This window comes from Pelodiscus sinensis, chromosome 22, assembly GCF_052426305.1.
Source record: "Pelodiscus sinensis isolate ZL-2025 chromosome 22, ASM5242630v1, whole genome shotgun sequence".
In the NCBI taxonomy this organism is placed as follows: Eukaryota; Metazoa; Chordata; order Testudines; family Trionychidae; genus Pelodiscus; species Pelodiscus sinensis.
Genome location: NC_143073.1, coordinates 15755298 through 15771237, shown reverse-complemented (window position 1 = coordinate 15771237; position 15940 = coordinate 15755298). Strand labels below are relative to the sequence as shown.

The 15940-nt window shown below is 53.9% G+C and overlaps 1 protein-coding gene across 1 annotated transcript; it reads right to left on the bottom strand.

The window, feature by feature from the left end:
• Positions 1 to 2442: 2442 nt before the first annotated feature.
• CLDN7 (claudin 7) lies at positions 2443 to 13190 on the bottom strand. Its single transcript, XM_006112122.4, has 4 exons — positions 12714 to 13190; positions 5179 to 5343; positions 4646 to 4730; positions 2443 to 4090 (listed from the first exon to the last, which is right to left on the bottom strand). The coding sequence occupies exons 1-4, from the start codon at positions 12934 to 12936 to the stop codon at positions 3925 to 3927; spliced, it is 639 nt and encodes a 212-aa protein (XP_006112184.3). The 5' UTR covers positions 12937 to 13190; the 3' UTR covers positions 2443 to 3924.
• Between the last annotated feature and the right edge of the window lie 2750 nt (positions 13191 to 15940).

The following is a 15940-nucleotide window of genomic DNA, read 5'->3' as shown; positions in this document are numbered from 1 at the left end:
TCTTGGATTGCACTTAAATTCAAAAAGTGATCTCATGATTAAAAAGGACCACCAATATAGTTGCACCAACACAAGAGACTAAAAGTTTTTGAGATCTGGCTCCAGAACTTATAGGGAATCAGAGAAGCCCAAACATACCTTTGGACCAGGTTGAGCTAGAGCCACCACCAAGAGTACTGTACCATAGGGACACGAGGGGCCAAGGGATGAGAGAGCCCCATGCTTCTTTGCCTCCAGCTGGGTGACTTGGCATTGTTTCCTCGCTGGTTGCAGGATGCTAGTGGGAAGCCAAGAAAGAGAGCAGGCAGCAGCCAACATGCAGTGCTGGGTGGGAGTGAAAGTCACATCTGAGAGCCTAGCAAAGACCCAGGTGGATGGACAGGGCAACTCAAACATCACCCAGGCCAGCAGCAGACAGAGCCAAGCCCCCATCTTGCAGGTACAGCTATCAAGGGTGGGTATTCTCTTATACCCAGGGTCTGTTCCTACCTGACCCAAGCAATTCACTTCAGAGTGGGGTGAACCCTGGGCCAGAGACCAAAGCAGCCCTGTGGGAAGGGGCAATTGCAAAGGAGGCTAAGGAAGAGCAGGTGTGCAGATCAATGCAGAGTAGCTGGAGTCCCAGATGAGCACTAGGGACTGGGGTTGGCATCATGTCACTCCAAACACATCCAGCCCTTGCTGCAGCCAGGACATTAGGAGGAAGTGAGGGCTACTGTTTAGGGCCTAGGGACCTAGTGCCTGGGGGAGGGGGAGGTCTAGCGGTTATAGCAGGGAGTTTGGAAGCTGGACTCTTGGGTAACATTAGTTGTTATGGCCCCTCGTTGCCTCAGTTTCCCTTGCCACCAGACACACAAGGATGGTCTCCATCCATGAGTCTGCCACCATAGACACACAAGGACAGTCTCCAACCCTAAGTACAACTCCGGGTAGGGTGGGGTGGACTTGATCTTAGTCAAGGGGTTCTGTCCAGTGACTGCACCTCTGGGACCTTCCATCTGGGTTGTGTGTATCTGCAAAAGCTCATTGGCTGCGACTACACTGGCATGATTTTGCACAAATACTTTTAACGGAAAAGTGTTTCTGTTAAAAGTATTTGCACAAGAGAGCATCTACACTGGCATGTGCTTTTACGCAAAAGATGTGCTTTTGCGCAAACGCATCCGTGCCAGTGTAGACACTCTGTTGCGCAAGAAAGCTCCGATGGCCATTTTAGCCATCGGGCTTTCTTGTGCAAGAAAGTAACGTTGCCTGTCTACACTGGCCTCTTGCGCAAGTAAGAGGGCTTATCCCTGAGCGGGAGCGTCAGTGTATTTGTGCAAGAAGCACTGATTTTGTACATTACAACGTCAGTGTTCTTGCACAAATACTCGCGGCCAGTGTAGACAGGTGGCAAGATCTTGCCAATGTAGACACAGCCATTGTGTTCTCTGGGGCTTCTTCCATTCCTCCTCTACACCTGCACTGACTCTGGATACCTCTATTTCAGGGTCTCCTGTCCCCCTTATCCTTCTGGGCTGTCACCTTATTGGGGTGTGTAGGGAGGGTAGCTGCAGATATGCCAGCCAGCGTCTCCTGCCCCTGGCCACAAGTTCTCTTGGCTCCAGCTGATCACCATGGAACTCCATGAACCATCTGGCTCACTAAGAGGCTTGTGTGTCTGAAGAAAGGCCTGGTGCAGGGACGGGAGCTGCCTCTTCTGCTCTCAGCTGCTGCCCCCCCTCCCTCCAGACAGAGACAGGGTCAGTTTTGTTCTGCCCCTAGAAATTCGGAGTGAAATGGACACACATAGGCCAGCACCAAGGGAGGAGGAGCACAGAGGGAAGTAGTAGTACAGGGAGGCAGCCTGCAGGAGGGGGACAGGAGCTGTCCGAGACCAAAGCTCCCCTTTATTACATTTTTTAATACTTTTTCACTGTGGCTGTAGCTCATTTCATGGCTTTGCTGCACAACCTGCACTTGTGAGTTATCCTCACTCACTGGGAGATGATTCCTTCCCTTTTTGTCACTGTGAACACAACTTGCACTCCCAGTCCAGTGCCCCCAAAACCAGTCCCCTAAATCTGGCCTGGGAGTGGGGGAGGAGAGAGATGTGGGAACTGGATGAAGGAAACATTGGGCAGGGTGGTGAAGAGGCTGGGAGAGTATGCGGGATCCCCTGAAATAAAGGGTGGATGGGAGAGGGAGTAAGCTTGGGGGGGGCTTGGTGCTGAGATGCAGCCACCTCTGGGGTGAGGTGGCTGGCAACACAGGGACCCCTCACCAAGTGCACGGTCTGGAAAGACTGAGAGCCACTGAATCAGGTCTCTGAAACAGACAACTCCTCTCCTGCAAAGGGCAGTGTGTACACACTCTGATCTCCCCTCTAGGGGAACTCCATCCCAACCCCCAGGGGTCACCCCAAAGACAGATCTCTCCAGTAGGGGGCAGTACCCATACACATTTCCAAAACACACCATTCCTTTATTTCTGTACAAAAGAAGGGGAGGATCCACACAAATCCCAGACATACACAGACAATTCATTAAAAACCCCTAACAAGCAGAAGCACTTTTAAATAAAGGCACTGGCCATTTTCTGTGAACCCTACCTCCCCTCTAGCCATGGTCCTCCTCCCACTCCCCAAAAAACCCTTTTCACCACAGTGATTGGGGGATTTTAATGACAGAGTGTAAGATTTATGGGAGGGGTCCCCTCTTGAAAGAGAGCGGGGCAATTCTATGGGGCTGCTAATAAGATGAGGTTCATCCTGGCTACTGAAAAACCTCCATGCTGGTTTCTCCAACGTATGGTAAAATGGTCACCCATTAATAGGCCATCAGAAAATCTCCCAGGCTGTGTCTACACTGGCATGAATTTCCAGAAATGCTTAAAACAGAATACTATTCCGTTTTCAGCTTTTCCGGAAAAGGAGCGTCTACATTGGCAGGCTGCTTTTCCGGAAAAGCCCTTTTTCCGGAAAAGCGTCTGTGGCCAATGTAGATGCGCTTTTCCGGAAAAGAGCCCCGATCGCCATTTTCGCAATCGGGGCTTTTTTCCGGAAAAGACTACTGGGCTGTCTACACTGGCCCTTTTCCGGAACAGTGTTCCGGAACAAGGACTTATGCCCAAGCGGGAGCAGAATAGTTTTTCCAGAATAGCGGCTGATTTTGTACAGTAGAGCATCATTGCTTTTCCGGAAATTCAAGGGCCAGTGTAGACAGCTCGCAGCTTATTCCAGAAAAGCGGCTGATTTTCCGGAATAAGTGGCCCAGTGTAGACACAGCCCCAGTGTCTAAGGGGATGTAGGTTCAAAAATTGTGGGCCTTTTGCTACAATACACTCTGGCTATGTCTACACAGCAGGTTACTTCAGAATAACTGATGATATTCTGAAATAACAAAGTCCGCGTCTACACAATAAGCAGTTAATTTGACATAATGTCCAGCCGGAGGGCTTCTTACTCCAACTCCTGTAACCCTCATTTTATGAGGAGTAAGGGAAGTCAGGAAAAGAGTGCGCAATCTCAAAATAACTGCTATGTAGACAGTGTCAAAGTTGAAATAAGCTATTTCTCCTTAAGCTATGCATGGACATGCCCTTCCAAAATAAATGCACCGGGGGTAGATCCTATTTTGAGATGCTCTTAAAATCCCAATCCAAAGACACACCAAACAAAATTTAGGGGGACATCCTTATTCAGTTCTCCCTTCCCCAAGTACACAGCCCCCCCACTTTGCACTCCCAAAATGTGGGAAGGTAAAAAACAATCTCACTGGGCAAGAAAGCTGTTAAAAACATCTGTACAGAGTTTAGGGGTACCCCTATATTCCTAGCTTGGGAGACCCCCTCATCCCATAATGCAAGGAGTTAACATGTCCTGGGCTCCAGGACATAGAAGGCAGAAAGGAATGTGGGGCCAACAGCTGGCTTCAGATCAGGGTGCTAGACGTATTCCTTGTTTGTAGGGGTCCGAGAGGTTGCTTTGCTCTTGGGGTACTGCTTGTTGTACCCTGATTTCGCGGGGCAGGAACAGGAGAGCAGGCCCCCACCCAGCAGCACCAGGGCAGATCCAGCCCAGCCAATAAAGATCGCAGATCCAAATTCATACCTGCAAAACAGAGTTGGGGAGTAGACTGATCAGTTGTAGGCCTGCCCCTTTCCCACATAGCCCCACCCTGTTCTGTAAAGCCCCACCTCTTTCCACTTAGCCATCCCCCTTACCCCTCTAATCAGGAAACCTTAAAGACAGGCTTCTCTGGGGTGGGGGGCAGCTGTTTACACAGAGATCCCTCGCTTGGTACTGATATGCAGCTACTTGGCGGGGGGAGGGCGCTACTTAACAACTACACAGCAAAACCACATAGGAACTTGGGACCAGAGGATGAGGAATATCCCAAAGTATCCAGTAAAAACTACAGAAGGACTGAGCCTGGGAATTCCATATGCCATCCCTGGAGACTTCCCTGAATACTGGGGCACATACCAGGAAGCAGGGACATGGTGGGGTGGGAGGTCTGAGTTCAATGTTCTGGCTTGATTTACCCCAGTAGCCTTACAGCCCACTGGAGCCAGCCCTGCTGCCAGGGGAGAATGCCCCCTGCTGAGCCCCTACCCCACCATACCCTCTAGGCAGGGGCCTTCTCCCACATGTGGCCCAACTCACTTGGTGTTTATAGGCACCGTGATGTCATAGAAATCTCGGACGATCTGGTTTCCGTACCAGGAACAGGCGATCAGCGCCGCTAAACCTGGGCAGGAGAGAAACAGGCTTCCAAATGCCACCCAGCTCCGTATTCAGTGGTCCCAACCTTTTTGTGTGGCAGGCGCCGCACCGATGGGTTATGTCATCCTGCTGCGTCGGCCGGCCGGCCCTGTGCCAACTGTGCCTGCGCCAGACCCGCCCACCACGGCCATTTCGACGCTCCGGACCAGCCGCCCTGCTCCTCCGGCTTCCCCGCTATGCTCCCCAGCAGGTTCTCCTGCTGCCGGTGCTGCCTCACGTCCCGTCACATGAGTTCGGCCCTGCAGTGTGTGCAGCCCGTCCTCCCCCGGCCATCCCACATCGCAAACCCATGGGCACCGCATTGGGGACCACTGATATAGATCATGAATTACCCAGGTCTTAGCTAGCAGCTACAGGAACGGGAGGAGGACCCTAGAACAAGCTGCCCACACCCAGTCCCTTCCCCGACTTACCTCCCACCACAAAGATGATCCCTCCGGTCATGGCGATGCGTGCCTTTTGGACCTTGTTGTCTCCCCCACAGCGGGTGCATTTCATGCCCATAGTGGCAACGCCCATGCCAACAATGCACAGCACAATGGAGACAACCATGAGCGCCCGTGTGGCCTGGAGAGCAGCTGTAGCAGGGAGAAAAACTGGGTCAGCAGCAGCGTTCCCTGTAAGCTGGGGGCTTGGGTGGCCACCAGGGAGAGATTCCAGTGCCACCCAGCTGGTTAGCGCAGCACCCACCAGTGGTGTAGCCAGAAGGGCCCATTTGGGTGGGCCCTGACTTCAGGTGGGTGAGCAAAACGGGGGGGAGGGAGAGGCAGAGGCAGAGGAAGTGGGTAAGGAGCGATGAGGAATTCAAAGCCCTGCTCCCTGTCCAGAGTGCGGGGCTGAGTGGGGCAAACCCAGCCCCTTTCCCTGGCTAGTTCACTGGGCAAGCTGGAGAGTGGGGGGCCTACGTGAAAAGTGAGTGGGCCTTGGCCTACTCAAACAAACCTGTGACTATGACCCTGGGACCCACAGGTAGAGTTTTGTTTCTAGTGGTGGTGCACACCCGCACATGCATTGCAGCATATAAAATTTATTGGCCACATAGATGGAAAACGTTAGAGGGAACATTGGTCAGGGTACTGGGTCTTCCCCCTAGTGTTGAGTGAAACCCAGGAGTCCTGGCTCTCAGTCCCCCTCTCCCTCGCCATCCTCTGCTCTAACTTACCTGCCCCTACTCCCCTCCCAGAACCAGGGAGAGAACCCAGGAATCCTGGCTCCAAGCCCCCCCCCCCCCCCCCGCCCTTACCAGTAGACCCCACTCTCCTCCTATCCCCAGCTCTGCAGCCCTGGAATCGGTAATGGATTATAAAATAGAAAAAAAGCATAGGCATAAATGGCCAGTTTTCCCACTGGCAAGAGGTCACTAGAGGGGTTCTCTGGGGACTACACTGGCACTAGGGCTGTGTAACATGTTCATCCACTACCTGCTCAGAGGAACGTGCCGAGGTGGCAAAGTTTAAAGACACAAAATTACTCAGGCTAGTTAAAGACACTAATTACTCAGCTCGCAACAGCCTGAAGCAAAGAGAAAGGCTCTCACAAAACCAGGTGAGTGGCCCACAAAATGGTGGAGGCAATCCAGCACCAGCCAATGCAAAATCATGCATATTAGACAACATAATCCCAACAAAGACATAGAAAGGCAGGGCTAATTTAGCTGTGTCTGCCCAGGAAAGATCTCTGCATTCACTGTGGATGGTTCTCTGCAAACATCCACTCAATGTGCAGCAGCAGTGAAAAAAGGGTTGGGAGCCATTAAGGAACAAAGGGTATGTCTACACTACCACCCTAGTTCGAACCAGGGTGGTTAATATAGTCAAGCGAAGTTGCAAATGAAACCCGGGATTTAAATATCCCGGGCTTCATTTGCATCTTGCCAGGTGCCGCTATTTTTAAATCCCCGGTAGTTTGGACTCCGTGCCCGCGGCTACACGCGGCACGGAGTAGGTAGTTCGAATTAGGCTTTCTAATTTGAACTATCATTACTCCTCGTGGTCCTGCTTTGGGCAGAGGGTTGGCCTCGATGGCCTCTCCAGGTCTCTTCCAGTCCTATGCTTCTATGGTGTGCCAGGAAAACAGAATGTGCCTGCCGTGGGACTGCTTCTCAAAACCACACAGAAAAAAGATGGAATCACCAAAGCAAGTACAGTCCTCAAAACTGACATAACTGAGCAAATGTTGAAAGACTGAACCAAGATGAGCGAGAAAAATAGGATGATCCTGGAATATGATTGCTTCCCAATAAACCTTCCAGAAAAGAGATAAAATGGAGAAATGTGACGTAGTGCTTTATTTTGGCATAGCTAAATCAATGCTTAAGGTTAGACAACTAGAAAATGTTATTGGAAACCAAACTGACTATAACACTTTTTTATTAAAACACATCTAATGATATCAGTTTATAGGGATGAAGAAAAAACACATGATGGAATTCCCATTTAAAAAAAATACTAAAATTCACTTCATAAAAATAATATTGTATTTTTCAAAAAATACAATCATTTTAATGAAGTGTGTACATTTTCCTTTTATTTAAAAATACTTGATTTAAGGACCCAAGCAATGCTCATAGCCTCTATATAAATCTGTGGTACATCCATACTTTAAATAAATGGGTAGTTCTGGTTTCTCCAGCTCCCAAAAGTTATGTTAGAATTGGAAAAGGTACAGAAAAGGGCAAAAGAAATTACTAGGGCGATGGAGTGGCTGCTGTATGAGGAAAGATTACAGGCAGTCCCCGACTTACGCAGATCCGACTTACGTCGGATCCGCAGTTACGAACGGGGCTGCCCCAGAGTACACGGACTGCGGGACCTCGCGGTCCTGCCGCCCGTGTACTCTGGGGCTTTGCTCTGCGTCTCCCTGGTCTGCAGACCAGGAAGACGCAGAGCAAAGCCGCGGAGGGGCTCGGGCAGCAGGGCAGCCCCGCTGCCCGAGGCCCCCCCCTCCCCCGCGCGGCTTTGCAAAGCCACGGGGAAGCTGGTGGCGGGGCAGCCCAGGCGCGCCTGGGGTGCTTCGCTGCCCGAGCCCCCCCCCCCCCCCGCGGCTTTGCAAAGCCGCAGGGGGGTGCTCGGGCAGCGAGGCAGCCCAGGCGCGCCTGGACTGCTCCGCTGCCGGCTTCCCCGTGCTTTGCAAAGCCGCGGGGGGGCTCGGGCAGCGAGGCACCCCAGGTGCGCCTGGACTGCTCCGCTGCCGGCTTCCTGGAGGCTTTGCAAAGTGGCGGGGGGGCTCGGGCAGCAGGGCACCCCAGGCGCGCCTGGGCTGCTCCGCTGCCGGCTTCCCCGAGGCTTTGCAAAGCCGCGGGGGAAGCCGGCAGCGGGACAGCCCAGACGCCCCACGGCTGTCCCGCTGCCAGCGTCCTCAGAGGCTTTGCTCCCCGTCTCCCTGGTCTGCTGGTCTCCAGCAGACCAGGGAGACGGGGAGCAAAGCCGCGGAGGACCCAGGCGGCGGGACCGCGGTGCATCTCGGTCCGCCGCCCGTGTCTTCCTCGTCTGCTGGGGTGGGGGGGGCGCAGCTAGTACGCCCCCCTCCCCCCCCCCAGCAGACTAGGCTTTTCTCCGGACGCCTGTGGCAGAGCAGCTGGGGTGCTGCCGGTTGGTCCCACAGCGCCGCTCTGGGCGCTACTGGTCCAACCCAGCAGCACCCCAGCTGCTCTGCCCCAGGCGTCCTGATTTAGCCGCTGCTGAAACTGACCAGCGCTGACTATAGGAAGCCCGAGGCAGAGTTGCTCTGCCCCGGGCTTCCTGGAATCAGCTGCTGATCAGTTTCAGCAGCAGCTGACTTGGGGACGCTTGGGGTTCTTAAATTGATTCTGTATGTAAGTCAGAACTGGCGGTCAGTTTCAGCAGCGGCTGAATCTGGACGCCAGTTCCAACTTACATACAGATTCAACTTAAGAACAAACCTACAGTCCCTATCTTGTACGTAACCCGGGGACTGCCTGTAATTAAAACCAGGACTTCTCAGCTCGGAAAATAGATGGCTCAGTGGGAATATGATAGAGTTAGAAAGAAAGTGACTAATGAGTTTTTTACGTTTTCATGTAACACAAGAACAAGGAGTGACCTGATGAAATGAACAGGCAGCAGGTTAAAAACATACCAAGAGTAGTATTTCTTCACCCAATGCACAGCCAACCTGTGGAACTCCTCACCAGGGAACATGGGGGAAGGCCAAAAGTATAACTGGGTTCTACACAGAACTGGAGAAGTCCAGAAGACAGGCCCAACAATGGCCCTTAGCCAAGATGGCCAGCGATGTAACCCCATGCTGTGGGAGTTCTTGGTACTCAGAGCCAGATACGGGGAGTGGATGCCAGGGGAGGAATCACTTGAGAACTGGCCTGTTCTGTTCATTCCCTCTGATGCACCTGGTATCGGCCACTGTCAGAAGACAGATACTGGACTAGATGGACCATTCGTCTGACCTAGACTGGCCATTTTTGTGAATCCTGTCTCCCAGTCCCCCTGCTGTAACTCACCAGCCCCACTCCTGTCCCAGAGGCCAGGGAGGGGGGGGGTGGGCGGAGGCAAGTGACCAAGCCATCTAGAGGCAGGCAGGCCTCCTGTACTCCAGGTATTGAGGGGTTAAATTCACTGTGGTTTTATTGCTGCCTTCTCTTAGGAAGGTGGGTTAGACTTTGTAACCTGCATTATATGCATTCAGAGTCAAAGCTGGGGAAGGAACCCTGAAGTCCTGGTGCCCCAGTCCTCCCAGGTCTAACCACTAGATCCTATTCCCTTCCCAGAGCCAGAGAGAGAACCCAGGAATCCTGGATCCCAACCTTCCCCCCCGCCCCCGCTCTAACCACTGGACCCCACTCTCTCTATAAACCTAGATGACATTGCAAATAATTTGCCAACTGTAATTTCCTACAGCTAGAGAGCTCGGAGTAACTAGCCTTTCATTCCATCTCATGTAAATTTGCCTTGGAGGAAAATCTAAGATTAGATTAAATTGAGTGCTGGGGGAGGAGGGGCCTGGGAGACAGGATTCCTGGGTTCTCTCCCTGGTTCCAGGAGGGGAGGGAGGTTTAGTAATGGGTGAGAGCAACTGGGGGCAGGACTCCTAAGCTGTACCCCTCCCTCTCACTCCCTCAGCTATAAAAACATAGGGTGAGTAGATCAGACAGAACGGTTAAATCCTCTTTCTCCCTTGTGTCTCATCACCTAGCTACGGTGAGGCGGGGGAAGGAGGAGAGAAGGGGACTTTGCCCCCATGGTGCCCAGGGGCAGGAATTTAAAAACAAACACCCTAGCTCCTGCTTCCTGCCAGCCACTGATTCCCCTCTTTCCCCCACCCCAGCCCAGCGTGACTCAGAACCAGTCAGATCTCAATTCCCCCTCCCTGCCCAGCCTCACTTTTCAAGGCCCCTCCCTGGAGACAGGTGTAAATGGCCAGAAGGCCGCAAAAGCCAGGGAGTTTCAGTGAAACTGACAGATTTCTCTGAGAGGGGAGTGGTGTATAGTAGTTAGAGCAGGTGCCCAGACTCCTGGGTTCTTTCCTCATGGGTGTGGGCTAGGAGCTAGGACTCCAGGTTTCTCTCCCCGGCTCTGGGAGAGGAAGGGGGATGGTGAGTTAGAGGGCAGGGAGCCAGGACACCTTAGTTCTGTCCCTGGCTCTGTGAGGGATATGGGGGTAGTGGTTAGAGTAAAGGAGGCTAGAGCCAGAACTCTTGAGTTCTCTCCCCTGCTCTGGAAGGGGGCTGACCCTCAGTTTCAATAAACACCCTGAAGCTCTAGTCTAGGTAGAGGAGAAGACTGAAAACTTGGGTGTGGTGTTTACCTTCCAACCATTACTTCCCTGAGGGAGCCTGCTCCCATGTCAGCAACCCCTCCCCCCTCTCATCACCATGCTCTGTGCCCCAGGACACAGCTATGCCACCAATCTCCCTCCTCTCCATCTCCTGCAGCCCCAGCCCCATGGAGCAATTGACACAAGCAGATAGCCAGCCCCCACTGTCCTCTCAGAACCAGGACTCCTGGCTCCCAGCCCCCCTGCTCTAACCCATCAGCCCCCACTGCCCTCCCAGAACCAGGGAGAGAACCCAAGAGATGATTTAACATTTCCCGGAGGAGGAGTGGTGAAGGGATGGGGCCGTAGGCTCCCATCTGGCAGGGCTCTGGCCCTGTGACCTCTGTGGTTGTGATTAAGTCTCCTATCTTGACCTCAATGAAGGGAGTTTGTTTTCCCAAATAAAACAGCTCGATAAGATTAATGCAGCTGGATTGTAACTGAGAACTGTTTATAAACTGCCTGCCCAGAGCCAGGGAAAGAACCCAGAAATCCTGGCTCCCAGCCCTCCTGCTCTAACCCACCAGCCCCCACTTCCCAGAGCCAGAGAGAGAACCCAGGACAGAGCCTTGCGAGGACACATTTGTATCCCACTCCGCATCCATATCCACAAAAATGATTTGTGGGTGCAGATATCCAAAGATTTGCTGGGCTCCTAGAGTCCTGGCTCCCAGTCCTCTCCTGCTCTTGCCCACCAGCACCTGTGACCCTCCCGCAGCCAGGCAGAGAACCCAGCTGTCCTGCCACAGTCCTGGGACAACCACAACCTCCCCCCCCCTTACCCTTTGTGTTCCCCTTGTCACCTCCCAGGCTCCCCTGTGGTCTGAAAAGTCATTTTGGCTTCTGTGATTCAGTTTTTCTTGAAAGTTGGAGGGGAGAGAAAAAAGGAGGAGGGGTGAATGGGAGTGGGGACCCCCCCCAGCACTGTTTTCCCTGTTGGGCTGGGACTTTGATCCCCGGAAATTCACCCAGAGGAAGAGGGCAGGGCCTCCACACACACACCATAGAGGTGCAAGCAGAGTCCACCTGCGTGTGGAGGGTGGAGGCCCAGGAGAGGGGGAAGGGGGTAGCTCCATTCATGCCGCCCTTTGTCCCAGGTTTGAGCCGCAGGGCGCGGCCCCGGGACTGACCTAACCGGTTCCAGGCCGGGGAGAGATAGACAGAAGTGAAACAGGGGAAGGAAAGGAAAAGAGAAGGGGGAACTCTACAAAGGCATGAAATATGGGGGAGGGGAATTTAATAGCCACTAGGGAGGGGGGGTCCGTTAATTCACGCCTCGCTAAGGGAAGGGGGGTGTCCAAGGGATCAATAAGTTCCCCCATCCTGTGCCCCTCAATACATTTCCTTTAAATAAGGAGGGGCTCGTCCATTAAAGAAGGATTTTTGAGGCCACTAGATAAGGATGCCAGGACCAGTCGTCCCCCCCCCCACACACACACATTTAAAACTTCACCTCCTCTAATCCACCGGTCCCTTCTGCCCCCCTAGAGCCTGGAAGAGAACCAGGAGTCCTGGCTTCCAGCTCCCCCCTCTACCCACTAGCCTCCACACCCCTCCCAGAGCCGGGGGAGACTTTCCGTAAGATGAGAGTTCCCTGTCCGCGGCCCCACATTTAAGGAACTTTAACGGCTTATTAACCGGGGGATAGCGGGGGGAACCATCCCCCCAAAATATGCCCACACCAAAATTAACACCCATCCACCCGCCTGGGGGTTTGTTGCCCCGGAGACACAGCAAAACCCGGAACCTGCGCCTGGGGGGGGGGGGAAGGGAAGCAGAGGGGCGCGCGTGGGGGGGAAGGGATTCCCGCAGAAGGGGAGCAGAAGGAGCGTGCGTAGAGCGGGGAATCCTCAGAACTGGGACTAGGGGGAGCGGGTCAGGGAAGCCCGGGGACAAAGGCGGGGAGACCTGGTCTGGGCTGTTTATAAAGGCGCGCTGGGTTGACCCGCGCCACTTGGGCAAATATTGACTCAGAGAAGAGGGGGAGCGGGCTGGAAAGGGGGGGCCTCCCCAGGAACGGGGCAGAGAGGGGTTCTGTGATTTCAGTGGCGTGTCCCCCCCAGCATGTGCAGTGGATTTTACCTCCTAACTCACCCAGGTCCCCCCTGCCCCGCCCCTCCCCCGCCCTCCAGGTCTCCCCCACGTCCCCTCCACTCACAGCTGAGGTTCAGGATGGAGTCGTAAACTTTGCACTGGATCTGTCCCGTGCTCTGCCAGGCGCAAGACATCCACAGCCCCTGGTACATGGCCACGGCCGTGATGATGTTGTCCCCCGCGTACGAGGACATGCGCCACTGGGGCAGGATGGTGGCCGCCACCAGCGCCACCCAGCCCAGTACGGCCAGCACGAAACCCAGCAGCTGCAGCCCGGAGTTGGCCATGGCCGCCGCCCACGCGAAACGAAAAACACGCGCGGATCCCAGACACTCGTGGATCTGGAGAGGCGCGAGCCAATCAAAGCACCCCGAAATCTAGTGGGGACGGCGGAACGCGCGACCACAACAAACACGCGTGGAATCCGGAGGGGGCGCCACCCGAACAGAACAAAGACGGGGGTCCCTAGAGACAGCGCTGCGTCCCGCCAGCTACAATCCTCTTTCTGGCCGCCTACCTGGCCAGGTGAGCGGCTCACCTGTATTTATGCCCTGGGCGGGATGGGGGAGGGGACAGGCCAGAGGGGAGGGGACAAGCCTGAGGCGGGGAGGGGTAAGTATCAATGACATCACCCCGGGGCCATGGGGACGGAAGGAGAGTCATTAGAGGGCGGTGAAACCGGGGCAGGGCAGGTTCCGGCTGGGGGGGGCAGTTCCCCTCCACCTGTCTGAGCAGAACTCCCCTCCCCCACTGCCCCCGATTTGAGCAGATTCCTCGCCCCTTCCTAGCACCTCTCCTCCAGGCTCTTCCTCAATTCCAGTCTCCCTCCCCCCTGACTCAGTTTCCCCACCTGCACAATTGGCATAGTAATATCGATTGGCTGGAGGGGGCGTGTCTGATTGGGTATCTGGGCAGCGCCTGGCACAACGGGGGGCGATCTTGGTCAAAGAGGGGTCTGTGCAGCGTCCGGCAGGATGGGAGACCCCAGTTTTCTTTGGAGGGGTTCTGTGTGGCACCTGGCACGCCGGGCCCTGACCTCGGTTTGGGGGGTCTGTAAGGAACCTGGCGCTGTGTGAGCCCCACGCTGGGCCGGTGACCTATTTGCGTGCCGGGAATGGGATGCTGGGGTGGTTGATACCCGTCTAGCCGCGCCCCATAACGGTGCAGCTGGGAAAGGGCTGAGACTGGCAGCAGCAGGTGCCTGAGTGGAGGGCGGGGGGAGCTGCCAGGGGGCAGGGGGAAGGCCAGGGGGCGTTGGAGGAAGGTGGGGGGAGGGCGTTTCACACTCCGCATGACTCACCATCGGAAGTGAAATAGAAACTCTATTCACCGGCTCCCGTGTCACGAGCGCCAGAGCCCTGCCCATCTCCTCACGTCCTGCTGCATGGGATCCCCCTGCTCTGCCCCACATCCAGCCCTATGGGATCCCCCTGCTCTGCCCCACATCCTGCCCCACAGGATCCCTCCTCCCCACATCCTTTCCCATAAGTTCCCCCTGCTCTGCCCCACATCATGCCCCATGGGATTACCCTGCTCTGCCTCAAATCCATCACCATGGTATCCCCTCACTGCCTTCCCCTCTGACCTACACCTAGCCCCATCCCTCCTCCCTGTCCCATGGGATTGTCCCAGTGCCTTACCTACCCCATAGGATCCCTCCCTGGCACCCTCCACTTCACAACACCCGCAACACACTCCTCCCCTTTTCCCCACACCCTCCTCATTGCCCTGGTCCCACAGATATTGGGAGCAGCTGAGTCAGGGAGGCAGGTGAAATCCCTCCCCCACCCCATCTTGGGGAATGCAGAAAGCTGGGGGAGGGGTTATTGTGTATGTTGTGAGGGGAGGCTGTGGGGCTTCATGTTTTGGTGTTGTGAGACTGCTTGCTTTTGTGTGTATGTGTGTCCTGTCTCTTTTGTATACGTGTGTGAATATTTGGGGTGTATGCGTTGTCTGTGTGTGGGGTGTATATGTCTGTTGTGTATGTGTGTGCATGTGTTGTGTGCGTGGGATGTGATGGAGGAGGAGTGCTGGCCAGCAATCAGGGTATGTCTACACTACCACCCTAGTTCGAACTAGGGTGGTAATGTAGACAACCGGAGTTGCAAATGAAGCCCGGGATTTGAATTTCCCGGGCTTCATTTGCATAAAGCCGAGCACCGCCATTTTTAAATGTCCGCTAGTGCGCACTAGCAGACATTTAAAAATGGTGGTGCCCGGCTTTATGCAAATGAAGCCCGGGAAATTCAAATCCCGGGCTTCATTTGCAACTCCGGTTGCCTACATTACCACCCTAGTTCAAACTAGGGTGGTAGTGTAGACATACCCTCAGTGACTAAAGGGTTAAACATAGGTAGCCAGCAAGGGTGTTGGCAGGGGGCCAGAAGAGCCAATGGGATACAGTGCTAAAATCTGAATTGCTTATATAGATACCTTGCCTGCTCTCTTTGTAAGAAAATTCTAAGGACTGGCGGGAGCAGATATAGTAATCACAATTACCATGCCTATAAAAAATATTGAACATGGGAATGAACTGGGCTTAAAGTACGGATCAGCACAGATTGTGAGTAAAGGATTAGTTGCAACCAGGTTATTTTTCTTTATTTTGCTGTTTGGTAAAACTTCTCTGTGTAAAATCCATGTGCTTCCCCCCTCGGCTGCCACGCCCACATTCACTATTTAAGTTGTGCCCAGAGGTAGCTTTTTTTTTTCTTTTGTGTTTTAATCTGCTCTTAGTTGTTCTGTAACTCCTAGCAACCAAGTATGCTTTGTCAAGTATGTCTTTTTGGTTTTGTTAATAAAATCACCTTTTTTAAGATGATTTGATTCTTGTGTCCCAGAAGGAAACAGATCGGTGTCATAGACTCATAGAACCATAGAGCTGGAAGAGACCTCAGAAGGTCAAGTCCAGTCCCTTGCTCTAGGCAGAACCAATCCCAACTAAATCATCCCAGCCAGGGCTTTGTCAAGCCGAGACTTAAACACCGCTAGGGATGAAGACTCCACCACTTCCCTAGGTAACCCATTCCAGTGCTTCACCACTCTCCTAGTGAAATAGTTTTTCCTAATATCCTACCTGGACCTCTCCCACCACAACTTGAGACCATTGCTCCTTGTTCTGCCACCTGTCACTACTGAGAACAGCCTCTCTCCATCCTCTTTGGAACCTCCCTTCAGGAAGTTGAAGGCTGCTATCAAATCCCCCCTCACTCTTCGCTTCTGCAGACTCAACAGACCCAACTCCCTCAGTCTCTCCTCATAGGTCATGTGCTCCAGCCCCCTAATCATTTT

Bases quoted from the DNA above. Each gene is read 5' to 3' on its own strand.
- CLDN7 (XM_006112122.4), bottom strand. From the start codon at position 12,936: ATGGCCAACTCCGGGCTGCAGCTGCTGGGTTTCGTGCTGGCCGTACTG. The intron at 5,344-12,713 runs GTGAGTGGAGGG...TCCCTGCTACAG, and splicing joins CTCCATCCTGAACCTCAGCT to CTGCTCTCCAGGCCACACGG. The intron at 4,091-4,645 runs GTGAGTTGGGCC...TCTGTTTTGCAG, and splicing joins ACGGTGCCTATAAACACCAA to GTATGAATTTGGATCTGCGA.